The 25,784-nt window shown below is 46.2% G+C and overlaps 1 protein-coding gene across 4 annotated transcripts in view; it reads left to right on the forward strand.

Moving 5' to 3' along the window:
• FHL1 (four and a half LIM domains 1) overlaps positions 1 to 25,784 on the forward strand; it is a 60,361-nt gene that overhangs the window by 32,456 nt on the left and 2,121 nt on the right. The window contains exons 1-5 of one of the 4 annotated variants that reach the window (XM_059911946.1): positions 16,380 to 16,492; positions 23,325 to 23,506; positions 23,648 to 23,822; positions 24,433 to 24,602; positions 25,049 to 25,235. In XM_059911946.1, the coding sequence (XP_059767929.1) occupies positions 16,471 to 16,492; positions 23,325 to 23,506; positions 23,648 to 23,822; positions 24,433 to 24,602; positions 25,049 to 25,235 (736 nt within the window). In that variant the 5' untranslated portion in view covers positions 16,380 to 16,470. Of the gene's footprint in view, positions 1 to 16,379; positions 16,493 to 23,324; positions 23,507 to 23,647; positions 23,823 to 24,432; positions 24,603 to 25,048; positions 25,236 to 25,784 lie in introns of those variants that run through there. The other 3 variants (XM_059911943.1, XM_059911944.1, XM_059911945.1) reach the window with 3 other exon arrangements.

The following is a 25,784-nucleotide window of genomic DNA, read 5'->3' on the forward strand; positions in this document are numbered from 1 at the left end:
GTCTGTGGACACCTCTTAAACCATGTGATACGTGTGTGTGATATGACCATTTTTATACCTTCTTCAGGGCTATGAATTAATAATTTACTTAAGATATTCCAAGTGTTTCTTTCCCAGAACCAGTGGACTTTTTTCTGTGGATTCTGGTGACGGGTTTGTGTACGTAGTTCTCAGTGTACGTGCCTAGGGGATTCATAATCCATAGTGTCTTTTGCTCACTAAAGTGGTTCAAGTGCTAATCGGAGAGGCTGAGTTCCACCCTTGGCATTGGGCTCACGTGATGGGTTTGAACCTGGAAGCAGTACAACATATTCTGTTATTTGTAGCCTGTCCTTTATGCTCCCAGCTGTGTCCTCTGTATCATCAGTCCTTGTAGACTTTACATAGGATCTTGACCCAACTCCTTTGGTCCTCTCTTGTGCGCTCTTTTTTATTACTAGGACAATCTAAGGCACAAATTGAGTCAAGGATTTGGTTGGGGTTACTGCCCTAAATAGTGCTCTCCTTCCCCAGGAAGCTCCCTGGGAGCAAGAATTACTGATGATTTCTCTGGTGTCCTCCAAGTCATTTATGATTTATGCCAGAGGCATTTACTGGAGATAGTTAATTAAATGAAAGGCATTTTATAAATTACAAACCATAGCATTACCGTAGTATTACATAGGACACTCTTGGGATCTTTCTTTGACTTCCTGTTCCTCTAATATCAGTATTCCTGACATGGTTGGAGCATATTCTTGAATAGAACAGTCCCTCCTGCCTAATCCCTTATAGCATAGCATCACATTTTCCCAGCACTTTGTTATGAAGTTTTTCAGACAGACAGAAAAGTTGAAGTTACACAGTGAACACTCCTTGCCCACCACCCGGATCCTATAGGTAAACATTTTGCTAAATTCGCTTTACTACGTACCCCTCCGTCCGTTGGTCCCTCTTCATTTCTTGGCTGCATTTCAGAGCAGCCTGCGGGCATCCTTACACTTTACCCCTAAACACTGCAGCATGCGTATCATTGTGTGGTTGCAGTTCTGACATTCTTAGACCTGCTGTCAGATTTGCTAAGATTCTGACATTTATTTTGCTGGTGGCTAGGAAAAGATGGTAAGTTGAATGTGAAATAAGCTCCATTTTCAGACCCGGGAGAGTTTTTGTTTCTAACTACCAGCAAGTGAACAAACACTTTGTATCACTGCCCTTTTTCTCCCACTTTACACGGTCACATTATTTGTACTGTTGACATTTGGAAGGCCAGTCTAGGAAATAAAGTTGAGAGTCTGGTTTATATGAGTAAAAGCGGAGAATTGGGGTTGAGGATAGCGGGGCAGGAGGTTACCAGCGTGATACCGCTTACTTATACAAGGTCTCGAGAGGGTTTAGTGGCTGTTTATATCACCCAAGGGTGGTAGATTTAATAAACACTAACAGTACAAATAGAGGGTCCTTCTAACCTATTGGTTATATTCCGTGGAAGCCTAGAACTCATAGAAATGTTTCAGAGGTTTCACCAACATTTAAAAATCTAACATGAATTAGATTTCTTTAGAAGTGTATCGAGCTATTTAGAAAGCACTAATAAAAAACAACAGACATACTCAACCGTGTTTTGTAGTAAATTTTAACATACTGGAGAACACTTACTGAATGACTTTAAAATAAGTAAAGGTTGTTCATGTCAGCTTAAAATAAAATTTTGAATAACACGTGTCATTCATCAAAGTCAGGATAGTATTTCTGTTGTGGGAATAAAGACAAAAGGTCTTCAGTGAGACCATTACACTAAAGCCATGGTGTTAGGGCATCATCCTGCAAAAGCTGAAGTTACATTTTGGTTTCCAGTTACAGTGAGCACTTATCCATCTGTTATATTTAGATTTTTTTTTTCTAGTACCTTTAGGAATCTGGAAACAGACAAGTATATGCTTTCAACTTGAAACCACCATAAAAGGGGAGAGGTAGCGAAGAGGCCCCGGAGGCTGGTTCCAGTGTCATCCCTCAGATGGGGCTGTGTGAATGGATTAGGGAACCTTTCGAAAGGTCTCTCTCTTGGCCCATAGCTCAAACCGCTCAACACAGGTCTGAAAATGCATGGGTGCAATAGTACGGTTCGTTATGAGATTTTCAGGGCTTCTTTGATTTCGCCCGAAAAGCCTTACAATGGCTCTGGCAGATTTCTTTCACTTGGAGGCCGCCGTTCTCACTTTGGTCCCTTTGTTCTGGGTGGTACCACATTCTGTGCCTGTACCTAGGCCAGTACCTGCTTGTTTGTAGCTGCAGTTGATTTTTAAAATGTTTGCTCATCTATATTTTATTTTCTCTTAACATTTTATTATGAAGATTTTCAAAGTTGAAATGATGTTGCAGCGAACACCTGTATCCCCATTAACGTTTTACTCATCAATGCATATGATTTTGGGATGCATTTCAAAGTAAATGTGGTAGATTTCACCAGTCAAATAAGTTCATATATTTTACACACTTTGAGTCTGGCTTTTCGAACATTATACAAATGTGCCTAAATTGGCATCGAGTCCTGTGAAAGAAGCTGTCAAATAAATGCCCCCTTTTCACTGGGAAAAAATTCCGGAGCCTTTTTTAAAAGTCACAGATTTTCTGGGGAACTTCCCTGGCGGTCCAGTGGTTAAGACTCCACGCATTCACTGCAGGGGGCACGGGTTAGATCCTTGGTCAGGGAACTAAGATCCCCGCATGCTGGAGCACGGCCAGAGAAAAAAGTCACAGAGTTTCTGGAATTCTGGCATGGAGTTGGAAAAGAATACTGGCTTATTTTGAAATCTGAACTTTTTTGTGACTCAGACGTTGCTGACCTCTGATAGAGAAGGGGGTTATACTTGTAAATTTTGTTTTCATCCTTGAGACAGGAGCCAGATAACTTCCAGTTCTTATAGAGAGGCAGGAAGGATCATCTTTTAAAGTGTTACAAAATACATCGTGTTGGTCACTCCAACAAAATCTGTTATATTTGGAAAGCAGGGGAGCAGTTAACTAAGGACTAAATTTGGTCTATGCTGGATCCCATCCCAAACCCTGGTGTCAAGGTGTTAAGTGCAAATTATTAAAAAAACACTCTTGTTACAATTGGAACCGTGAGACCGTGATGGAGATGAGAGATTTTAGTGTGTGGCTTTTGCCCCCTTTATGCGGAAAGCACTCCCTCCATCCTTGCAAAGCTGCGTCGTCGTTCCCTTTATTCTCAATCCCCAGAACCTTGTCTAAACACTCTCCCTTGGCCCCGGGGCTTGGCTGGGTGTATTTCCTTCTGGAAGTCTTCCCTCGCACTCCTGAGTTAGCTGGCGGGAGATCCCTTAAAAGCATTTCCCCCTATAGGGGCTAATCCTGCAGTTTCCACTTCAGTTCCAGCTGCTATTGCCTGGGTAGAAGCAGATCTCTGCGATGCTTCCAATCTCTGGACCTTGCAAGAAAATTTAATGTTTAAGAACAGAAAGTTAGGAGAGAAACTCTTTGGGGCGGGGACTAGGTGGCGGGCTGTGGGTGAAGAACTGGGCGGTTGGATACATCGTAAACGTGTCAGTAGGACATGAATTTAAAAATTACCTATAGGGAGTTGTAAAAGCTTAAGCAGCGCCTTCAGACAGACGCACTACTCTTTAAAACCTGTAAAAAGTCCTTGGCACCGTGGAAGGATAATGCCCTTTGGTCTTGGAAGAGACTGTTAGGTTGCAGAGGTTTCAGTTCCTCTACCACCGACTTGCTCTTAGATCTCAGAATGTGACTGACTTGTTCTGTGATGGTTTCTTTCATAAGCACTGATAATAAAACTGATTTACTGTATATAGTATAATAGGGACATTTAAAACTATATCTAGTTTCCGTTATAGCTCAAGTTTTTGAATGATTAACATTTAGGTATTAACATTACTCCAATTTAATTTTGTTTGAAAATTGTTGTTTTGTATATGAATACATTATATTCTGTCATTCATATGTACAGTACCACCCTTAAGTAAATGATATGTCCACAAATCAGTTTAGAAGGTTCATTTCCTGACCGCAAGACAGATGTCTAAAACACATAGAAATTGATTAGACTCTATACCTGTTGCTGGCAGGAAGGTGGAAAGTTTTCTAGATTTATGATTACGACAGGTGACAGTGTGAGCTTCTATTCTTAGTTTGACCTTGTTCCCCTCTCTTAAGGCAAGACACTTAATCTTCTTAACGTCTCAGTTTATCCATGTGTAACACCTGTACTCTTCTTTCATGAAAACAGTACCTGGTTTATATTTGATAGCATTTGAGGACTTGATATAGAAGGTGGCATCAAGGTTCAAATTACTCTGTAGAAACTATTTGTATGTTGAATAATAATCTTGACAAATTACTAATTACTACATTTAGAAAGTTACAGCTCTGGAGGGAATTGATATTTGATATTGTTGTCCTGTGTGTTCTAAGTTACCATCATAACAGTAGGAAAATAAACCCTGTCTTGGCTGTGTTACAAAGGGATAAACTCACTTCTTCAAGTGGTTACTAAATCTCCAGCCCTTTAGACAACAAATAAAAAGTGCTCCTTGTTTTATTTAATTTTTCTGGAAAAAAAGTCTTCTAACTAACCCTGGCTTAATTTTTTCTTTTGCTGAGAGCTTGCCAAGTTGTTCTCTTTGTAAAGAATGAAGGATAAACCATGTCAGTTACTTAAAGCAGCAAAAATTACCCTCTACAAACGGGCAGGGGAGTATGCTTTTGATTTTCAGATCAAAGCAAAGAACCAAGATTATGTGGAGCTAGCTTATAATACATTTGTACCCAGCTACTTGTGCCTTTGCAAAGAATCAAACGTTAACTAAATAGCAAGAGGATTAAATAGCTAGATGCTGAGTAAAACTAAAATACCCATATGACTATTTTTTAAATTCTATATCCTTGGAAGTTTAGGCTAATGTGAGAGACATCACCAGTCTTTTCACAATGATCTGCTACTAGATTTTATGGTGTATGGTGTATAACTGTGTATGTGTTTACTGTGAAAATTTTGTAAGTCGTGTGAAAAGTGAAATCCACTCGAAAAATTAGAAGACACTGTCTACTTAGGTACAAAGCCTGATTTTTATATATATTTTTTCTTTTACAGATATTTTATTTTGACATTACTTTTCAGTTCATACAGTACTTGGACACACATGATTTAATTTGGTTCCCAAAACCAAATTAAATCCTATAGGGAGAGCAGGACAGGTATTCATGTCCGCATTTGATCGATGAGGAAGAAAAAATAACTTGGCTTGTGAGTAGGTCAACAGAGTCAGGGATTCTACCTGGGATTTTTGATTCCATATCTGTTGCTCATTCCTTGAGTTACAAAACAGTGAAGCCAACCAAACGTTCACTGTTCTTTTCATTAAATGCCAGCTTAAAATGAATTTAACTTTTATAACGTTGTCTCTGTTTACTTTGACAGAATTAACTTGTAATTGATTTTGCACTTGCTAAAACTTTCAGAATTAAATGTCCTGTTTCACAGCTCCTGAATTCGTCTCTTCTCTGTACACTTCCTTGTCCAATACGATCATTGATGTAGCATGTATTTAGCATGTGTTTCTGACATTAAATGAGTAGACTGTTGGAAGGGAATTGAAATGAATTAGCGGTATAATTTTTATTATACTCCTGGTCCTCCACACTGACCTGCTGCAACACCATGACTGAGGACCCCTATTTTAACACCGAACAAAAACTGCTGGTAGACATACTTTTTAATGATTTACATATATTATGCTGATTTATAAACATGAACCCCTTTTCCCGAAACCCAAAGAGTTAATTTTTTAAATGTTCACTGTGAGATTGGAGTCGGGGTACAAATGACACTTCTGTTTCTTGTTTGTCGGAGAAACAGGGAGGTACAATCTAAGTTGCGAAATCAGTGACACACAGAGCACGAGTCACCTGGCTTCCGTTAGTTATGCGACCTTTTAAAAACCAAGTGCCCGTTTCAGAAAAGAGTGACTTTTGAGACGACAGACATCAAGCTACTCTTCTTGCAGGGTTCATTTAAAGCTCTGATGCAGACAGAGCTGGAAAATCCCTGACAGGTTTCCATAAGGAAGGTGTGCAGTGTTGCCTTCCAGGCAGGCGAGGTGAAGGTCAGCCTCGTGACTCAGCTGCACCAGCTTGGTGCTGAGCATGGGCACCCGTGCCCAGCCCAGCTGGCTCCAGACCCTGGCTGAGAAGCCACCTTTCATTTTGTTCAATAGATAAAGAAGAGAATGTGAACACTTGAAAGTCAAATACCATAGGTACTTTATAGCTTTTCCACCTAAAGACTTGATGAACGCTAAGCGCCTCCTTAATCTCAAGGGGTAACGTCTCCGTTGTCACCAGTGCATCACGGTGCGCCACAGTGAGCACGTGTGTACGTTGTCAGGATAAGCGTTTGACTCAGTTTATTGTCTTATAATTCATTGGCCAAGACTTGTGGTTTGGTGCAAAGAGCACTCAACTTGGAATTAAAAGCCACTTCCTGTCTGTGTGGCTTATTAGCTGAGGGTAACCTTAGCATAGTTGGCATGGGATTTCCAGATGGCGTCTTTTCTGCCTGAACAAAAATAATCTACCACTTCAGTAAGCCTTGGTGGGTGCTGCCTGATCCACTTGAGATCCCTTCATCCTTTTCCTTTCTCTGTCTCTCTTTCCTTGTAAATAAATCACAGCTCTGGTTCTTTGAGTGCAGCTGACCCTTGTCAGGTATTAGGGGAAGGCAATCTGGTCAAACTCACTACAGTACTTTTTTTAGTTGATTCATTCCATCGTTTTAAACTTTGTGTATTTCTTACATCATTGTTTGTAATAACAGGCTGGAAACAACTTAAATGTCTATCAGTAACGAACTGTAAATTGTGGTCCATCTACACAGTTGAATACTATGTACCTGTTACAAAAGTGGAGGCTCTTGATGTACTAACATGGAAACTCTCTAAAGTATATTGAATAGAAAAGGCAAGCTGTAGAAGAGTATGTATAGTATATCACTGTTACGTTTTTAAAAAAGGAAAAAGAAAAAAGTGTACATGGCCACCTACTTTTCATATGCCCAGTACCTCTGGAAACATAAGACACCGGTATCATTGGTTCCTGATGGAGAGGGGGGAAATAGGTGTCTGGGGCCGGCAGGAGAGGAAGACTTTTCACTACCTTTTCATCAATAGATATTTTAAAAATGCAATAAATCCACGTGCAAAAAAGAATGTTCACAGCAGCATTTTTCATAATAGCTAAAAAGTAGAAACAATTCATGTCCATCAACTGGTGAATGAATAAATGGGGTGTGGTATATCCAGACGATGGAATATCATTCAGCAATAAAAAGGAATGAAGTACTTACACATTTACAACATGCATGAGCCTTGAAAACATGCTAGGTGAAAGAAACCAGCCACAAAGGGTCACACATTGTGTGATTCCATTTGTATGAAAATGTCCAGAATAGGCAGATCCCCAGAGACAGAAAGTAGATTAGTGGTTGCCAGGGGCTGGGGGAGGGGGAATAGGGAGTGACTGCTGATGACTATCGGGTTTGTTTTTTGATGATGAAAATGATCTGTAATTAGATAAGGCTGATGGTTGCACAACTTTATGAATGTACTAAAACCCACTGAAGTGTACACTTTAAAGGGATGAATTTTATGTTGTGTAAATTGTATCACATTAAATAAAATAAAAAACAACTTGGTGAAGTCATGAACATGGAAACTTTAAGAATCACTGTGAGCATATTAAACAAGGAACAACTTTCTTAAGTTTCCACCTAAGAAATCTTTCCGTTGTAAAATATTATACGTAGTATCGCTGATGACGCCGGAAGACTTCGTATCCTTTAGCTACTTTCACTAACACCCACCAGGGATCTTTTTATTTTCTAGGGGAATATTGTTAACCCACATGAAGCCCTGGTTGATTGAATTTTAAGCAAAATAGCCAAAAAAAAGGATTTACAGTTATATGAGATGGAGAGATTGTGGCTGCAGGCCTTCCCCACTCCCTGCCACGAGGAGAGAAGGTTATGGGAGTTCTTAAAGGAGCCTCAGAATCTTTGGAGCAGCTGCCCTTCCTCTCCCCGCAGCTGATGTCAGAGCAACTCCTGCCCCTAGCCTGCCTCGCCAGTGAGCCGCCCCACACCCTTCCTTGGGTTCTCCTGGGTCAAGCTGAGTCTCGGGGTTTGAGGAGCCATTCCTAATAGGAGGGGGTTAGCCTTAGGGCTCTCGGGTGAGATCGGTGGACCTGACTCTGTGACCTCTCTTCCCCTAGTCACGGAGTGTTCACAGGTGCTGGGCCGTTGCCATCATAGCATCGGCCTGTCCGTAGGTTGGTCAGATAACAGTCTTCTGTCAGTCTTCCCAACTCCAGGTGCCTAAACCTGAGCTCATCTTGGGGTTGGGCATGGGGGGTTGAGCACAATGTATCTTTGCTCAGGGGTGGGGTAGACGACGCACATCTCAGTTCTGCCGCCCTGAGACTTTCGGCCTGACTGTGCTCACTCAAGCGAAGTCTCTCCCCAAGCAGCCTTACCTCAGCCGAGCTGCTGAGTTCTCCTTGTAAGTGGCCTAAGAAGATAGCGTCTTCAGATGCGTGTCCTTGGCATTCATTCCGAATGAACTCACGCGATCCAAGACTAACCTGTGTTCTGGCCGGAGCTGTGGCTCCCAGTGATACAGGCAGCCTCTTCTCACTGTTGATCTTCATAGGCCAACTGAAGATCAGAGATGTGAGCCACAGGGGGCCTACCTCGTTAATTAGCCTCATCGAAGCAAGGCCTTATTCATCGTGTAGGAAGGTCTGATCATCCATTGGGCTCACTGGGACCTTACTTGTAGGAGGGATGTAGGGAAGATCCCTCCCCAGCCCAAGACTGAGCAGGAGACCTAGACCTAGTGGGTCTTTTATTTTCACTAGAGGATCGAAAGGGCAGAGTTTTGTTCTCCGTAGGTCTCCGTCATGTGTTCATAAACCCTCCTTGTCCATATGGGAGGTACAGCTCTCCCCTCTGGGCTGATTCCTCTGAGTTCCTAGGACTTTCAGAATTGTTCTTGGGTGCCCCAGTCATTCTCAGGCCCGTAATCCTTGCAGCTGGGCTCTGGGCCAAGATCCTGAGCTCTTGTCTCTTTCCACATATCCCCTGTGGATTGGTAAACTTGAGGATAAATTCCTCTTTTGCAGGAATCTGCTTCTTGGGACATCCGTATTTTTAGAGTGAAATTGAATAAATAATAACACGTTGTGCTTACTGTGTGCCAGTCACTGTTCTAAATGTTGCCAGTATTTACTATTTCTCATGACAGCCCTGTTAAGGTAGGTACTCTTGTTATCCCCATTTTAAAGATGAGCAAATTGAGTCACAGCGAAGTTAAGTAATACTTGCTCGCACACAACCACTAAGTGGTGGAGGCAGGAGTCGATTCTAGACATTCTGGCTCCAGAGTCCATGCCCTTAGCCACTATGCTGTATTCCCTTGAAACTTTATAAAACAACCCCATATTAAACCCAGGGCAAATTCTATGTTATTTGTCTTAGAACAATGTTGGTTGCTCAAACAATCTCATATAAAATTAAGACTTGAATTTCTTTCGTGGAAGCCTTCAAAAATAGTCATGGTCCAGTCTAAAGCATTTCGCCTGAGTTCCATTGAATGCAGTGATCACCACCACTGTTCATTGGGTTTCCCTACCTCCGACAATCTGGTCTTGTTTACACTCGGTCCGTAGTCACATGCTTGTTCTCTTTGATTATCACACTGCTGGAAAACCAACAAGAAGCGTTGGAGTTTGAGGTGAACGTGATGTAATCTCTCCGAGCGCGTGACCTGTGGTGGCTTCTGCCACTCCAGCCACAGACTCCTTCTTGGGCTGTGTTTGCTGGACCTCGTGTCCCTGTCGTTCTGTTCGTGTGCTGCCCGCCTGGCACGGTGAGCGTGCTGCTTGACTTCCAGAGCTTTGAAACGACTCGCTCGTGCTTCTGGAGTGCCAGCTGTTCCAGGGAGACCCTCTGCTCCTCCATCGACCGGGCCCTGCTCTCTCGGCCCCGTATCAGCTGCCGCTTCCCACTGAGCTCGGCTGAAGTGTACGGTCACTTTGACTAGACCCTGGCTTTGCGTGAGAGAACCTACGAGGTGTTTTCATCCACAGATCGTAGAGCTGTCCCTTAGTCTCGGTGTCGGTGACTCAGGCACCCAGCCTCTGCCGATGATGACCAGAAGTCAAGGGACCGTGACCCCCATTGAGCATAAATAAACCCGCGTGCAGCTTTTCCGGCGACGTGAGTAGAGCCCTTGCTGGCGGCAGCGTGACGTGCCCGGAGCGGCGCCCTGGGGGGCCCGACACCCGGGTTCCAGACCTGAAGCTGCTGCTAACGCAGTGAGGAAGTCACCCCCCGCCTCTGGGCCTTAGTTTCCCGTCCGTAAGATGAGGCCTCTGCGGTCACTTCCGACTCTGTCATCATGCGGTCTTGATGAAGGTGGAGCCCGTGCCCCCGTGCCGCGTCCTCCCCGTGCACAGACGGACGGGGCAGTAACCTCACGGCAGGGCGCACTGGCCTTTACCCCCGTCTCGCCACTGAGTTTCCCGGTAATAGTGCCTGTCCTCGCCAACAGGGTAGCTCTTCCCGCAGAAAGATCTTCACGTTTGCTCTCCCAGACATGAGTCACCGTGGACCAGCACCCTCCTGGGTCAGGCAGACGAATAATGGCCCTCGGGGAAACTTGGCAGATGGGGACCAAGTGAGGCTTTCAATCCTCCAGAAACCCGATTGGCCCTGCTATCAAACAGTCAACCCTGTTGCCTGACAAAATCTAGACTTCCTGAGTGATGCCCAGATCGCGGCTTGACGCCCTTCCTCCCCCTGTGCTCCCACACCCACTTCTGTGCCCCATGACCAACCCCAGAGAACCACTTGTGTTTCCAACCTCTACCCTGAATTCTGGGGCTTTCCCCTGTTTCGGAGTTGAAAGCACCAGTGCATAATGAGGGGATGTAGTAATTCCAGTCCTTTGGTACATGAGCACAGGTTGTATGTTACTAGTTGAGATCTCACACCCCAAAGCAGGGCTCGTGAGTTATTATGATCACACCTCTGGTCAAGGCAGTCGGTCCCAGGTAGCAGAATTAAGAGTAAGGAGATGGAAGCTTATTTGATTTGCTGTTCTGTCCTGTTATGGATATTAATCAGCTGGCTAAATTATAGACTAGGGTCATGGAATGTTTAGCTCTCAAGCATCTATCAGAGGCTTGAAATGTCCATAACAGGTGGACTTGGTGAATGCCAGGAGTTAGCATGATTGAAAGGGTGTTTTGAGTCATGGCACATGGCAACGTGGAAATAAAACAGATATATCACAAGTGGGTGGTGGTGGTAGAAATAGACTGGAAGAGAATTTTAACACCTAAAATATGACAAAGATTTATCCCTACAAGCTTCTCCGTTTCATGAAATACTCGTTTTCCTCTGATCTGAAATTCTGTATTTGTATTGTGTATTTCCTTCTAAAACTATTTCTGATTTCTGTTTCGTTTCTCTTATCACTTTCTCTTTATTTCCTCTTTTAAGTGCCACTTCAAATATGTATTTTTAAATCTGAGATCATCATAGTGGCTAACTTTGAAAGTCATTTGTTCATGTTGTCCTGATGGTGATTTCTGGTTAGAAGCCCACGGAAATATCTCTCGGGTGCGGTTGGTACAGTTCCTACATCTTGGCAAGAGTCTAGGAGCGGTATAGGAAGGGGCAGGCTTTGGGGACAGGAGACATTTAACACTGTTACTAATCATGGAATGACATTTTCAAAAATCAAATGGCAGAGGCCACGGCACGTGTTTAAATGCTTAATCTCTGAGTCTTACACAGAGATTTTCTAAGCCTGGGTGAATTGTGAAATGAACAGGCCTTCACTGGAATGAATTAGCACTTCCAAGGTGCTTGGCCATTTCCAGGGTCTTCTGTTTCATGTATCTTATCTCATTTGTAACAGGTCTTCCCCTTTCATAGCCACCCTTTCTCCTTCGCTCCGAGATTCAGAGGCCCTTTGGGGAGGAAGAATTCCAGGTTTGCTTTCATTCGGGCCTTACCTGATATAATTGCCCCTCGTGTGGTTCGAGGGGGTCCCCTCGTTTTATTCTTTGACTGGTGGTGACACTGAGTTGTGACACTTAAGCGGTGACTATGCAAAATTTGGCTACTCGGTAAGAAAAAGTACCCTTTCCCACTCTGAAGGTTGACAGGAACATGAGATGGCAGAAGCTGTCCTGGGCTTTTTCTGGCAAGAGCACATAGGACAAGAAATACTCTGGAGTGCTCAGCATGGAATCGCATCGTGTCTCGGTGCATTACTAGGTGCCTTAATCTCGCGGTTGGAGTCGCTCGGGAAAATTGTTGGTGGAGGGACTGGGGAGTCTGACAAAGTTATACTGAGAAAACACTTGCCGTGTGTTAATGCATTAGTAGTAGGCATGGGGAGAAGAGGAAGAATGGAAGAGAAAAATTCAGATGAAACCACTGATACATCCACAAAGACTCCATTCCAGCTTGTTATCATTCTCTTGCCTCTGGTGGCGACTCACAGCCAGTAAGTGAACCTGAGTAAGTTTTCAGATTTCTTCGGGAGAAGAAAACTACAGTCAGGGGAGAAGGGTGACCACAAGCCAAGCCGTGAGTGAGGAACTCCCAAGATGTGGGCCAACTAGGTCACTGAATTTGTCATGTTTGACTCTTAGGTTGCACCCCTTTGAACTTTGGAAGTTTGATCCTCCCAGTGGTATTTGCGAGGTAGAGATTCTGAGGTTCGATTGCAGGGCAAGAATCCCCACAAACATGATTCCACTGGAACCTCACCCTCATCCCTGTTTCTCTCTTGGCTTGACAACTTGGACCCTATTAAAGGGGCTTAGTTGTTGACATCTCAGAAGAACCTCCTTATAAAGCCCAAAATAAAGTGCCGTTTTTCCCCACACCGGCTCCGCCTCCCACGTCCCCCCATCGCTTCCCCGATCACCCAGAATCACGACCTCAGAGGGCTCACGGCTCCTCCCCCTCTGACATACCTAAGCCGTCCTCTTGGTCCTGCCCCACGGTGTCCCTTCCAGCCCTCCTCTCCGTGCCCACTGCTCTGGGTGCCCTCATTCAGGCTGTTGCCCGCGCCATTCCTTGCCAGGCTGTGCTCTCCCCTTGCATGTGGCTGTGTGTGCCACCGTGCTCTCGTCCTGCGCTCCCGCCTGCAGGGGATTGCATCCTGCCTCTGGAGCGGGCCCTGCTCTGCTCGTACCTTTGCTCACACTGTACCCTTTCTTGGAATGGCCCCTGCCCTTCTCTGCGCACTGCAGTATCCCCCGTTCTTCAGGGCCCAGGGCACGTACCATCCCAGCCATCTAGTCTTGTCTGATCCCCCAAACCCGATGTGATCTCTGCCTGTGATAAATCTCGGCACCACTTTCCATCTGTCTTGTCATACTCACCGTGCTGTGCCTTGTGTGCTAGTCATCTGTAGGTTGATCTTGGTACACTGCAAAGGAAGGACTGTCTCTTATTCTTTGTGACCAGCAAGACATCTTGCACTGCACAGTAGGACATGTGTTCAGCAAGTGTTCTTATAAAATCAACGAATAGGTGGGGTGGTACTATCTACAGGTCGAGCCAAAGGCGGGTTAAATGTAAGTGCAGCGTGGTTGGAGGACAAGAGTGTGTAGATAACCTGAGGCAAGTGGAGTCTCGGGGGTTCTCAGGCGAGAGGGGGCCGAGGAGCTGTGATGCCCGGCGCTCACTCAGAAGTCATCCTGATGTTCGCTGGAGCAGGGGAGGCCGGAAGGCCCGAAATGCGGCCTTCAGACGCTGAAGAGATTTGTTCCTGAAACACCAGCCAGCCCCACCAACAGCATATGAAGGTGCTTTGTAAACAGTACAGTGATTATTAGGGATGCTGGTACACACATAACGTGTGATGTGAAATGAAGGTGGCTCAGACGCTGATGAAACTGGTGCCCGTTCGGGTGTCTGCTGAGGGACCGTCAGAGTTTCTGAACCACTGAGCCCCCGACTCTTCTTGCTGAGAAATTGATTTTCAGCTGACAGAGGGCCTTCGCTGTTTTGGTTTTGTGAAAGTTACAGCTTTGTGACTTGAGGACATGGGCAGTGGGGACAGATGTCAGAGCAGGCGCTGGTCATACCGCATGAAGTTCTTCGGGAGGCCGACTTCACCTGGTTGGTGCAGACTGCAGAGTGAATGCTGTCGTCGTCGTCCGGGCTCCCGGCTCAGCCCGGCTGGTCGGAGTGGCTAACTGATGCATGGTCAGAAAGCAGTCCTCTTGTTTTTGTGTTTTTCCTCGTGTTTCGGGCAAAAGAGATTTCAGTTTATTTGCTCATTTTATATGGCTCTTGGTCTGTCCGTAGTCCGTTGTCACCTTTCACTTCGTGGAGGAGAGCCTTGGGCGCGCTGAGCTTATCGTTCATGGCACGGCGAGAGGGGCGTTTAAAAACACCTCAGCTCTACCTAAAAATACACCTCACTAAAACCGAAAATTTAGTAAAGGTTAATCCTCTAATAAATTAAGAGCGTTTCCTCTGGGTGAAAAGTTTGAGTTTGTTTGAGGGGCGTGGCGTCGTTCAGACTGGCCGGTCTCCCTGCCAGAACGCAATCAGCCGAGATAAGCAAGAGGCTTCGGAGGCGCGCTGGGAGCGCAGTGCCCCTTCCCTTCTTTTCCCAGGCTTTCTCTCCTGTTTTTTTATTTCTATTTTTTTGACATGTAATAAATCTGCCTGTAACGTCCGGGGTTTTACTGTTACATCATTTTCCAGCTAACTAGGAGTTACCGACAGTTTTAGCTATCTTTTAGAATAACTTTTTTTTTTAAGTTGAATGCATACCATACTTTAATAATCCAAGACAGTTCAGCTGTTTCTCTTGAGCATGTTTCATATAACCCGTATATAACAACATTGCTGTGTTTTTAGTCAGTTTTACATTTAAGGGTCCAAAATATATTTAGAATAACTTTTCATTAAACGTTTGAAGAGCATAAGAGCCGTGAAGCTCATTGATTCATTCATCGTGAAGCGTGTATCGCTTACCTGCTGGTTCTGGGAGCAGGAAGCCAAGTAAAGCATGACCCCGGCCCTCAGCCTGGGGGGAAGATGCATGAAGAGGGTGACACCAGTGACAAGCGCTAGGCGAGACGTGGCCTGACCCGGAGCGCAGGTCGTCCCCTTTCCTTGAAGTTCAACGGCTTGAAGCCACTTTTGGGTTCCAGGTGGGACCACGTTTCCGTTTCATATGTGACTTGATTAACACTTTCCACGTCTTTTAATTCATTTTTTCAACATAGAGTTTTTGCGGGGAACAAATTGGGGAAGAGGTAGGGAGAGCGGGGGCGGGGAGCATGTTTGCGATGTTAAACAGGGTGGCCGAAGAAGACGGCACTGCAAAAGCGACTTGGAGCAAAGCCTTGAAGGAAGCAGAGGAGCAGCCGTGAGAGGCTCCGTGCTGAGGGGATGGCCGCCAGGACCCTGAGGTGGGGCGTGTCTGGAGGGCGCAGGGGCCAGCGAGGCATGAGGGCGAGGGGGGCAGGGATGAGGCTAGAGGAGGACCCGGACGGGGGCTGGTGGGGGGGACTCACAGGCCCTCCTCAGAACCTCGGCTCGCCTGGAGCTCCATCCCGATGACCAGCCTCCGGCCACTGGATGACCTGTTGAGCCCTTACAGCATGTTAGGGCGCCATGTTTTCGTCCATATTTTTAACATTCATTGTTCCTGACAGTGAAGAGCGAGAGATTTCGTTTGTGGGACAATGTCTCTTCCTTGGTGTACATAGCGGGCGTGTATGTCTCTCCCTCCTGCCCTGCTCTGACACTAAGGAGACACGAGGCTAGGATTGCTGTCTTCGGTATTCTCCTGATCTCTGGTGCAGACCAAGTAGGACAGAGATAATGCCCTTGATCTGTATATTCATAGTGTCTAATCGCTTTTAATTACACTGGTAGCATAAGTCTGTCTCTTATAGTTACTTTTATCATTAACAGCACAAAAATGAATTCTTCAAAGGACCAAATGCAAGCTCTTTAGGCATATAAAGTGGATTAATGAGGGTGGCTCAGCGTTAAGGTATGCCAGAGCCGAGTCCAAATTTTATTCCGGTACAGGGATCACTTTCTATGTGGCCTCTCTGGCTCTGGAGCTAATTTGGATGCTGAGTAGCCCCACAGGTATTTATATGTAGTGTTTGGTATTTTTACTGGGTCCTATTCTTCTCCCTTGGATCACCTAAAATGGTTAAGAATTTTCTAGTGGGATTAAGGTTGTGATCTCTGGGGAGGGGTGGGCCATCTGCTCTTGGTTATTTTTGTGTTAGCCGCTTCCCCTTAAATGTATGTTCACAACTGAGCCACACAGCCTTATCAGCTGGGCTTGAGGGAAGACTGGTCTAGGTGCTGCTCCTGAACTTGGTCTCTAAGCCATGGCTTCCCATAGACACTCAGGTAAAAGCTTCATATTCTTTATCTTCTAGGAAGCACAATTTTATTTGGGCACTGAATCTTATGATTTGTCTAAAAGATACTTTTCGACAAAATGATTTTAGCCTTGTCTAAATAGTAAATCATAGCTCGTCTCTGTTCTGTCCTTGCCTTCTTCGAATGCTGTTTCCAAGACAAAAGATTATTCTTATTCAAGTAAAATCAGCAGTTTGAGTGCCTTATTTTTTTTTAATGTATAAACATACTACTGTATTGTACATTTTCCAGGACATCTTATGAAGCTGAAAGAGACTGTATGAGGAAGGAGGTTTTCTTTGTTGTTTTAGGCAGTTTTTTATTATTTATAAGATACAAATCTTCATCTTGACAGTGCTATAAATCGAATTTAAAGTGTTTAGAAAAGGTCAATCGAATATGGAGCTGGAAGGAGGAAGATTTATAACTAAGAAAGTCCATACTGACTTAACCACATCTTCTCCTTTTCTCAGAAAAGGAGAAGAACATCTTTTCCATGTTTTTTCTTCCTGAAGAAATTGCTATGATACTTCTGATATGACACATAGGTTATTAATTGTTCTGATCAGAAAAAGGGGCAAAGGTTCGGAACTTCTAGACCGTCATTACCGTGAGAGTCTTCCTGACATTGAGGAAGCCCCTGGGCCATGGCCAAGACTCCCCCGGGATGGGGACTGAAGGACAGCCAGTTTCCCCAGAAAGCCCGGTTCTCCGGAGTCAGCCTGCTGCCGCTCTCTCCTGCGAAGCCAGGAATGTCGCCGTGGCTCTGCTGCCCTCTGCCTAAGTAACAGTCCCCTTTCGTAGCAACCAGGCACTTCGTCCCATCTCCCAGCTTTCAGATTAAGGGGCGAAGTATTATAATTATCAGCGGCAGTCTTTTGGAAAAATTAATTTTGAAAGCTTGTAACTGCTTGTCAATATATATATATTTTTTGCCTGTCAATACTTAAACAATGGAAATACTTTGAGAAATTTCTCTTTCGTTGTTTTAAAACAAATATGCTGTGATGGAATGCACTGCTTTAATGAATCAGTGTGCAATGTCTTCTCTGTTCCCAAGTGTTCAAGAGCTGTCTGTTTTTCTCCCCACCCCCCAGGAGCCATTTAACAAACATGGCACCACACGCCTGAGATTGTGGTAATCGGCTAACATACATATTCTCTGGGTGTAGACAACAGTCAGCTGTAGCAGTTGTTCCAATGGACCTTGAACTCACGTTAACTCCCCGTTGTATTTACTAATTAAATGACAGAATAGGGAAATGTATCTCAAAGGTGACATATTTATAACACACCCAACCTTGATTTTTAAAGTGCACCAAATCGTGACATTATTCTTATAGTAAATCTGGAGGCTATAACTGTGACTAGACAGATTACTGACACCTTCTAGATGATTTTTAAAATCAGGAACTATCATCTTGTGTTACATTAGGTTCATAGGTCCGTGAAAGCAGTTGAGAAAGAAGTGCTCACAGAAAGAAGCCCCACAGTACCCTGAAATGGACTTTGTGTGGACAAAATAGAGGCTCGGATAATTGGATGGATGAGAACCATTTTTAGGGACCGTCCACATACTTGAGAGGACGTTTCAAGGACAAGAATTGATCCTTTTGTTATTGAACACTTACCATCTGCAGAGTTGTGCAGATTTCATTCCTTTACCCTTTGGCTTTTCAGGTTGAGGACGGGGTGGGTGGGAGGGCAGTGAAGTCACCCAGCATCCTCTCCAGGCAGGGGTGTGACGGGAACGGGTGGGCGAGGGGAGCAGACCCGGTGGACTGACTTCCTGAAATAACTGGAAAGTGGTAGTCAGAAGCCTTGGTCGAGGGTGAAACTGAACGTCTTGTACTTTCAATGACCACCAAACGACCGCCTGCTACTTTGCCACAACTAGAAAAGCTGAAAACACATGTTGTGTTGGCTACCAGGTCAGAAGCCCTTTCTCTGCGGTGCGAGAGGCAGAACGTGCTGCACATATTGTGTGCGACGTTCAGAAAAGCCCTGTGTCAGGACAGAGTGGCTCTGGCATAGGATCTGCCTGGGGTAAGTTCAGGGGCACGTAATGTTTCGTTTGATCATCTCTATGCAGCCCTCCTGATCCCGGGTGTCATCTAAACCGGGTTACCTGTGACCAGCAAGCCAAAGGAGAGTTGGCGGGGGTTTTCCTAAACGCAGCGTACCGGCGAAGTTGCTAATAACATGGAACTGTTACCTGGTCTGTTTGTAAGGGAAAAACCACTTTCCGATTTTCTGTGCAATTCTCTGAAAGCCCACTTTTCAGTGACTCGTGAGCCCCTCCCTGTCGCAGCTGTGCAGGTGTTTATCCTCCGCGTGGGGCGGCGCCTCCAGGTGCGCAGGCGCGACTGCTGCGCAAGCCTCCCTTTCATCAGCGAAGGCTTCGTTCCGTGTGTTGAATGTTCTCATACGTGGAGTGACTAACGTCCTGGTATGTTGCACTTAGCCATTAACAGACCAGAAATAACCTGCATATTTTCCCATTTGAGTTGCTGTTCATTGTTTATACTGTACATTATACCACTCGGGGAAAGCACATAGTTAGAAAAATGCTACCTAGTCATAATACTCACTTTTTTCCTAAATATTCTTATTTTGAGCCACTTGGGCAGGAGGGGAAAAATGAAGATTAGCAAGAAATCCATGAGAGAATACATATAAAGCAGAAACAAGATTATTAAATACAAATTGGATCTTCTCTAATGAGGTTTATAGTAAAAAAAAAAACAACAGATGTTGCAATGTTATATTTCTTGTATGTGTACATGATTAAATCGGAAGCCAAACTTTTTACTGAGACACTGAGGTTTATAGAGGCCCCTCTTAGAACGTTGGATGTACTTCAGGAATTTTCTGAAAGAGGAAGCTTGTTTATTAAGTGAAGAATGATGTGTCTTTTGAAGCAGGCATAGCAAGAAAATCAGGCTACCATCTTGGAATAAATACCTAAAATTTGACACATTTCCAACTGCATTCCAACCAGCTAAGTCTTATAAAGGACTGTCAGTTAGACATCAGCACCTTAGGGTCACAGGCGCTGCCCCCTGATTTTCTAAAACAGAAATCTTTGTTATAAAATGACTAGTCAGAGAGCTTCCCTGGGGCAAACATGTCCTGGACAAAGGCAGGAAGGGAAGTAGTGTCCTACTGGTATGTATCCAGTGTTTCATCTCACGATTGATGACGCCCTTTCCCAGATAACAGCAATAGGTCAAGGCAAACAGATCTGGAAGTTTTGGAAGGTTAAAAGGTTTTGTATTTCATGTACTTACAAATTGCTAAGGGGGTAAAAAATTATTCCCTAAGAGATACACCTAAGTCTATGTCATTCACTAAGATTAAAGAGAGCCCCAAAGAGGACGTGAAAATGCCACCTTCATTTTTTTCCCTCTATTCTTTTATTTCTAACAAGGGGAAAGAAAGGAAAGTGTAGAGCTTTTCTCTCCTCATGAAGTCAGTGCTTAACTGTGACTCATTTGGTGCAGCCCACAAATCAGGGTATTTGCTGTCTTTTAGGAACCTCTGTCAGCGTCGTCATTTATAAGCCGTTTTCTTAGAGTTGTTAACCTCTTAGAGGATAAGTAGTAACGAAATATTTTGCTCTTCTGCACATTGTCCATATTTTATGCAGAGGTCTGATGTGGTAACTATCTCATCAGCAGGAATGTATTACTCCAACTTCTTCCTAAGTACACTGTGCGAAGGTTTGAAATAGTTTTGGACCAAATAATCATAAGGTTAGAAAACCACAAGGTAAGCTCATTCCCATTGCCCAAAGTTCCACTTACTGGATTTATTGCAAAAAAAAGTACTAAAGTTCATGAATTTGACATCGACATTGTTAACATGCTTTAAGTATTTCCAGCCTGTTTACTTATTAGGCAATAGAGCCTGCATTCCTAGAAGTGCCTATTTTATCTTGACAAATAAGTGTTCGCACACACATGAAAGAGGCTCGAGGCAGCTGTGGAAAGCTGTTCTAAAGGGTGTGCCCTTTGAAATCTGTCACTCATCTGGATACACGCTCTCTGGGTTTAAGTATGCATTGGCGGGGAATATGAGATGACCCTGGGCTTTTCATACTGAAGAAAGAAAAAATAATAATGCCTACAGCTAGGACTCAAAAACACCAAGTGGTGGGACTTTCCTTAGTGGTATTCACTGAATTTCCCTTCTGCTTGGTTTTACGACCCTGCACTGTAGGTGTGATAAAGTGGTGAACAGATTCAGTGACTCCATTTTCAACACTCTCTGGTTCTGCCATGTTCATTGCTGAGCCATGGATTAGTTCATCGTGTGGGTGCCTAGAAACTCTTGGGCGAGTTGTGTTCTAGAACGATGAAAATAACCAATGAAGAACTTGGCGTTGGTAAAATAATAGTTTGAAAGTATGTGGTTTTAAGGTGGGAAAGGCTTGGCAGGTAAGATCTCTCTGGTAGTATGAAACCATAGTGGTTTTCCTTCTCTCCAAAAGCTCTAAATGGAATTCACTGTGTCTTCTGGTAGTTTGTTTTTTTGTATGACATAAATACCTGTATTTTTACCATAAAGCTAGGATTCAGAAATACCATGAGACAGAACCATCCCTTAGGTGGGTCTCTGTATGGTACTCTAGTATAGAAATATTTAGAATCCATTTCTTCTTTGAATGACATCAAAAGAGAGTGATATTAAAATGAGTTGGGTTCAGACTTACTCTAAATAGAGACTTCGGTAAGAGAGGAGGGATTTTCAAATGTGGTCCAAGAAGATAGTCTCTAGCCACGCAGGAAGCCAGCGCTGTCTAATCTTACAAATTCTGACTTCCTGCCAAATGGCATTTAGGACCCACTGATAATTTAATTTCCTGGCACTTACTGTTACCGGAGATTTATTTGGTTTCTCTACACAGCTCTAAACAAGAAAGTAAATCTTCGCTGAGTGCACAATTTCAATATGGAAGAGCTAATAAGACAAGGATTTTATGTGACATGTGAAAGGCCAACAAGAATGAATTAAGGAGAGTGATTTTCAACATTCTATCCCTGTGACAGGCGCTCTTTCCAGTGTACACGGGGGCTAAAGACAGTTTAAAAGCTGCCTTAAGTAAACAGCGCGTAGTTCAAGGAGATAGACCCTGGTTTCATCATGGCTCTACTTTTCCTTTCTAACCCAGTTATGTAAGGGAACACCCCGGTTTTCTTTTGGGGGAAAAGTGCCAGTAAGAACCGTTCTGTAGTCTCAGTAAATCTCTGAGCTGGGACACGACTGTCCCAAGCACCTGTCTTCGCACAAGACTGTCACTCCTTGGCTTCAGTGCTCAGGGGTCTGTGTGCGGGAGCAGGAGCCGGCGGGCCTGGGGGTGCTGCCCACCTGCCCTTGTCGGAGGCCGGTCTGAGTGCGAGTCCGCCGCCTCAGCCCAGCCCCGGCGGTGCTCAGACACAGGGTGTGGTTTCCTTAGCTCACTCTGCTGTTTGGTTGCCTACGGCAACAGGATCCAAACAACTTGGACATGTGTTTGTATTAAAAAAACTGGGAATGGGACCCAAAGTGGGAGTCTGGGGCTGGCCAGTTAGTGGAAGAGCTGTGGTGAGTACCGGGCAACTGCTCGTTTCTTTTCCCTCGTTCTTTCTCTCTAAATTACTCCTGGGGTGTTCGCTTGCACAATAACCACGTTTGTGGGTAGCTGGAGAAATAAGTCTCTGTTTTCCTGTTTCCTGGGCAAATTAAATAATTGCTGTCTATTTACCCGTGTAAGTTTCTTTCTCAGGGAGAGAGGAAGAAATTAGCGTCTGCTTACAGAAGTTGGGAGCTAATAGAAACTCACATTTGGTACCTCTTTGGTGGCAGGATTAACAGAGTGCTTTTTAGTGCCTGTGATTCCGGGGGCGGGGGCGGGGTGAGACGGAGTAGTTCATATGAAGGCGATGGAGGGGGTTCTTGGAATAACCATTTTCCCCCAGATTATACTTTAAAATTGCAAATGTCCTAAATCGTGTAGTTCATTGACTGTATTGACCCTTAGTTGCTTAAACAAAGGGGGATTTGATTTTGGCGCATCACAAAACCGAATGTCACTGTGACAGATAGTTCACATTTGCAAAACTGGCCGGTATGCGTCAAGAGTGCCTTTTAAATAAGTCCTCTCTTGCCTGATTGCTTGGGCCTCAAAAGTCAGTAAACTATCTTGGAAATAATTCTTTAGGATCTTTTCAGGGATTAAAAAGTGCTCTGGCAGATTTAAAATAAAAGCGGACATTTAAAATAAATTAATAAGCATTGCTTACGTGCCTAGCGTGGTCCAGAGTCAGCAGTATGTTTCTGTTCAGATGAACTGCATTTTGCAGGGAGGAGGACAGCCGGGCGTCCGGAGGATGCTCTCCCCGACGAGGAAGTTGTAGGCGGGGGTTCCTGGTTCGGTCTCTAGTGAGGGCCTGGGCACCTCCCTCCCTGCCAGCTGGGCTGCCTGCCTGCAGACTCGGCCCAGAGAGCTGTGTCCTTGTCCTTTGGTGTAGGCTCGGCCTCCCCTCTCCTGCCTGCCCCGTCCCAGCCCTGCCCTCACTCACCCCACCACTTGGGGCCCCGTGCCCACCAGAACCCTTGTCCCCCTCCCCCAGTGTCCTCTGTGAGGCAGCGCTGTGGTGGGATGGCCCAGCGGGACTCTCTCTCCCGGGGCCCCGGGGCCTCACCGCGGGGCGCTTTCATCGCAGGAGTCACGGTGAAGCGCCTGTCACCTGGGTCCCGTGGTGGCCTCCCCAGAGCCCCTCGGGCCACGCTCCGGCCTTCCCGTTGGTCATTTGTCCCACCTGCTCGTCCCCCGCAGGTCCCTCCAGCTACAAGGTGGGCACCATGGCTGAGAAATTCAACTGCCACTACTGCAGGGACGCCCTGCAGGGAAAGAAGTACGTGCAGAAGGACGGCCACCACTGCTGCCTCAAGTGCTTCGACAAGTTCTGCGCCAACACGTGCGTGGAGTGCCGCAAGCCCATCGGCGCCGACGCCAAGGTAGCGGCCGCGGGGGTGGGCGGGGCCGAGGGTGGACCTGGACGGGGCGCCGGCCCTTCCGCTCGGGCTCTGGTGTGAGGGACCGTGTCATCTTGACGGGAGGCCCCGCTCACGGCGTCCGGCCCCCTGCTTGGTTCCCAGGAGGTGCACTACAAGAACCGCTACTGGCACGACACCTGCTTCCGCTGCGCCAAGTGCCTCCGCTCCTTGGCCAATGAGACCTTCGTGGCCAAGGACAACAAGATCCTGTGCAACAAGTGCACCACTCGGGAGGACTCCCCCAAGTGCAAGGGCTGCTTCAAGCCGATCGTGGCAGGTACCGGCCGCACTCAGCCCCAGGGCAGCCAGGGAGGAGGCCCTGAGGGCAGGCGTGGCGTGGGGTTGCTTGCGGTGATGGGGCTGGTGCTGCTGGGAGCCGCGGCCGGAGTTCAGCGTATATATGCACGCATATATATACACGTATATATGTGTACACATATATGCTCGCACACACGCACACACTCGGCAACTAAAGAACACTGGAGAGAACTGTCTGTGGCAAGAGAAGGAAGTGAAAAGTATGTAGCGCTTTCTCACTTGGGATAGTAAGTGATCGAAGCATGCTTCTTCCTTAGGGTGTAATTCTGGGTCACGTAGTCCCCCGTTGAATCTCGGAGTCCACGAAGGCCATGGGGGTGGGGGGGTGGGGGTTCAGGCATCTGACCCTAAATCACTACAGCCGGGGTCCCCTCCCTGACAGAGTCTGGGTTGGCATGACCACAGGAGGACGCGGTAGAGAAGCCCCTGCGGGTAGGTGAATGGAAGCGTGAGGCCAAGAACTGCAGGGCCTGCATTTCCTCCCCTCTGGAGGGCCCAGGACGGCGCCAGCGGATGCAGCCCCCTGCAGAGCACTGTCAGTGGGGCTACCCCGTCTCTTCCCCCCGCAGGAGATCAGAACGTGGAGTACAAGGGCACCGTCTGGCACAAAGAGTGCTTCACCTGCAGCAACTGCAAGCAAGTCATCGGGACGGGAAGCTTCTTCCCTAAAGGGGAGGACTTCTACTGCGTGACTTGCCACGAGACCAAGTTTGCCAAGCATTGCGTGAAGTGCAACAAGGTACGTGTCAAGGGAGTTCTGCGCTGACCATTGCTTCTAGAGGCGTTTGACAGTTTGCAGAGCACTTGCACACACACTATCCCATTCCATCCTCACGACAGCCCTGCGACGTAGGAATTACTATTCTCGTTTTACAGATGAGGAGACTGTGGTAGTAGAAAGCCGTGCCCAGGCCAGGGCAGGCTGTCCGTGGGCACACTGGCTCTGGAGGCCGGCCTCCTCCACCCAGTTGCTGTGTAGTAACCTCGCACAGGGGCCTGCCTTCTCTGAACCTCAGTGTCTTCATCTGTAACTGGGGGATAATAATAGCGCCTGCCTCCCATGGCCGTTGTGGCGATTCAATGAGATATTGTAGACCAGAGCGCCCAGCACAGTGCCTGGCACGTAGTAGGCATTCAACAAAATGGTTGTTGAATCTGAATCCGGTGCTACACTCCCTGGTCTAGGCCATCACATCTGGAGGAATCACTTACCAGGATCAGCCCTGGCATGCCGAGTGCTTTGTGTGTGTTACCTGCTCTAAGAAGCTGGCTGGGCAGCGTTTCACCGCTGTGGAGGACCAGTATTACTGCGTGGATTGCTACAAGAACTTTGTGGCCAAGAAGTGTGCTGGATGCAAGAACCCCATCACTGGTAGGCTAAAGAGTCCTTGCTAAGTCTGCCAGGCTAGGTTTTGCGCATGGTAACCATCTCTCATTTTCCTACGTCGTCGGTTTCATCCACAAAGGCCCCAAAGAATGCCCTCTCCCCCTGCCACTGTGGTCCCGAAGGCCCCCAAATAGTTTGGATTCTCCCCCAGGCCAGGTTAGCCTTTGCAACACAGAACACTTCTGACGACTGCCGACTAACTAACGCTGCTGCCGGAGATCACGAGCCTGAGACCCACGGCCACGGGCAGGCACTGCGCGGGGATGCTGGGGGGAGGGGTGGGGGGAGAGGAGCGGGATGGGCTGAGGTGGGGGAGGGGAGGGGAGTGGGGGGAGGCCGGAGAGCGAGAAGCTGGGATGAGAACACCCCATAGCGGAAGGCTAGCTCAGAGGTGCCAGTGGGCAGTTCTTTTGCGATCAGGAGCCGAGCTAATCACTTCATTCCTCATCTCGCGGCCGCGGTCCACGTGCCCTGGGCCCTCTCCCCACCTCCAATTTTCCCATCTCCCGGGGAGCCTTGAAATGTACATTTGAG

This window comes from Balaenoptera ricei, chromosome X, assembly GCF_028023285.1.
Source record: "Balaenoptera ricei isolate mBalRic1 chromosome X, mBalRic1.hap2, whole genome shotgun sequence".
NCBI classification, from domain to species: domain Eukaryota; kingdom Metazoa; phylum Chordata; class Mammalia; order Artiodactyla; family Balaenopteridae; genus Balaenoptera; species Balaenoptera ricei.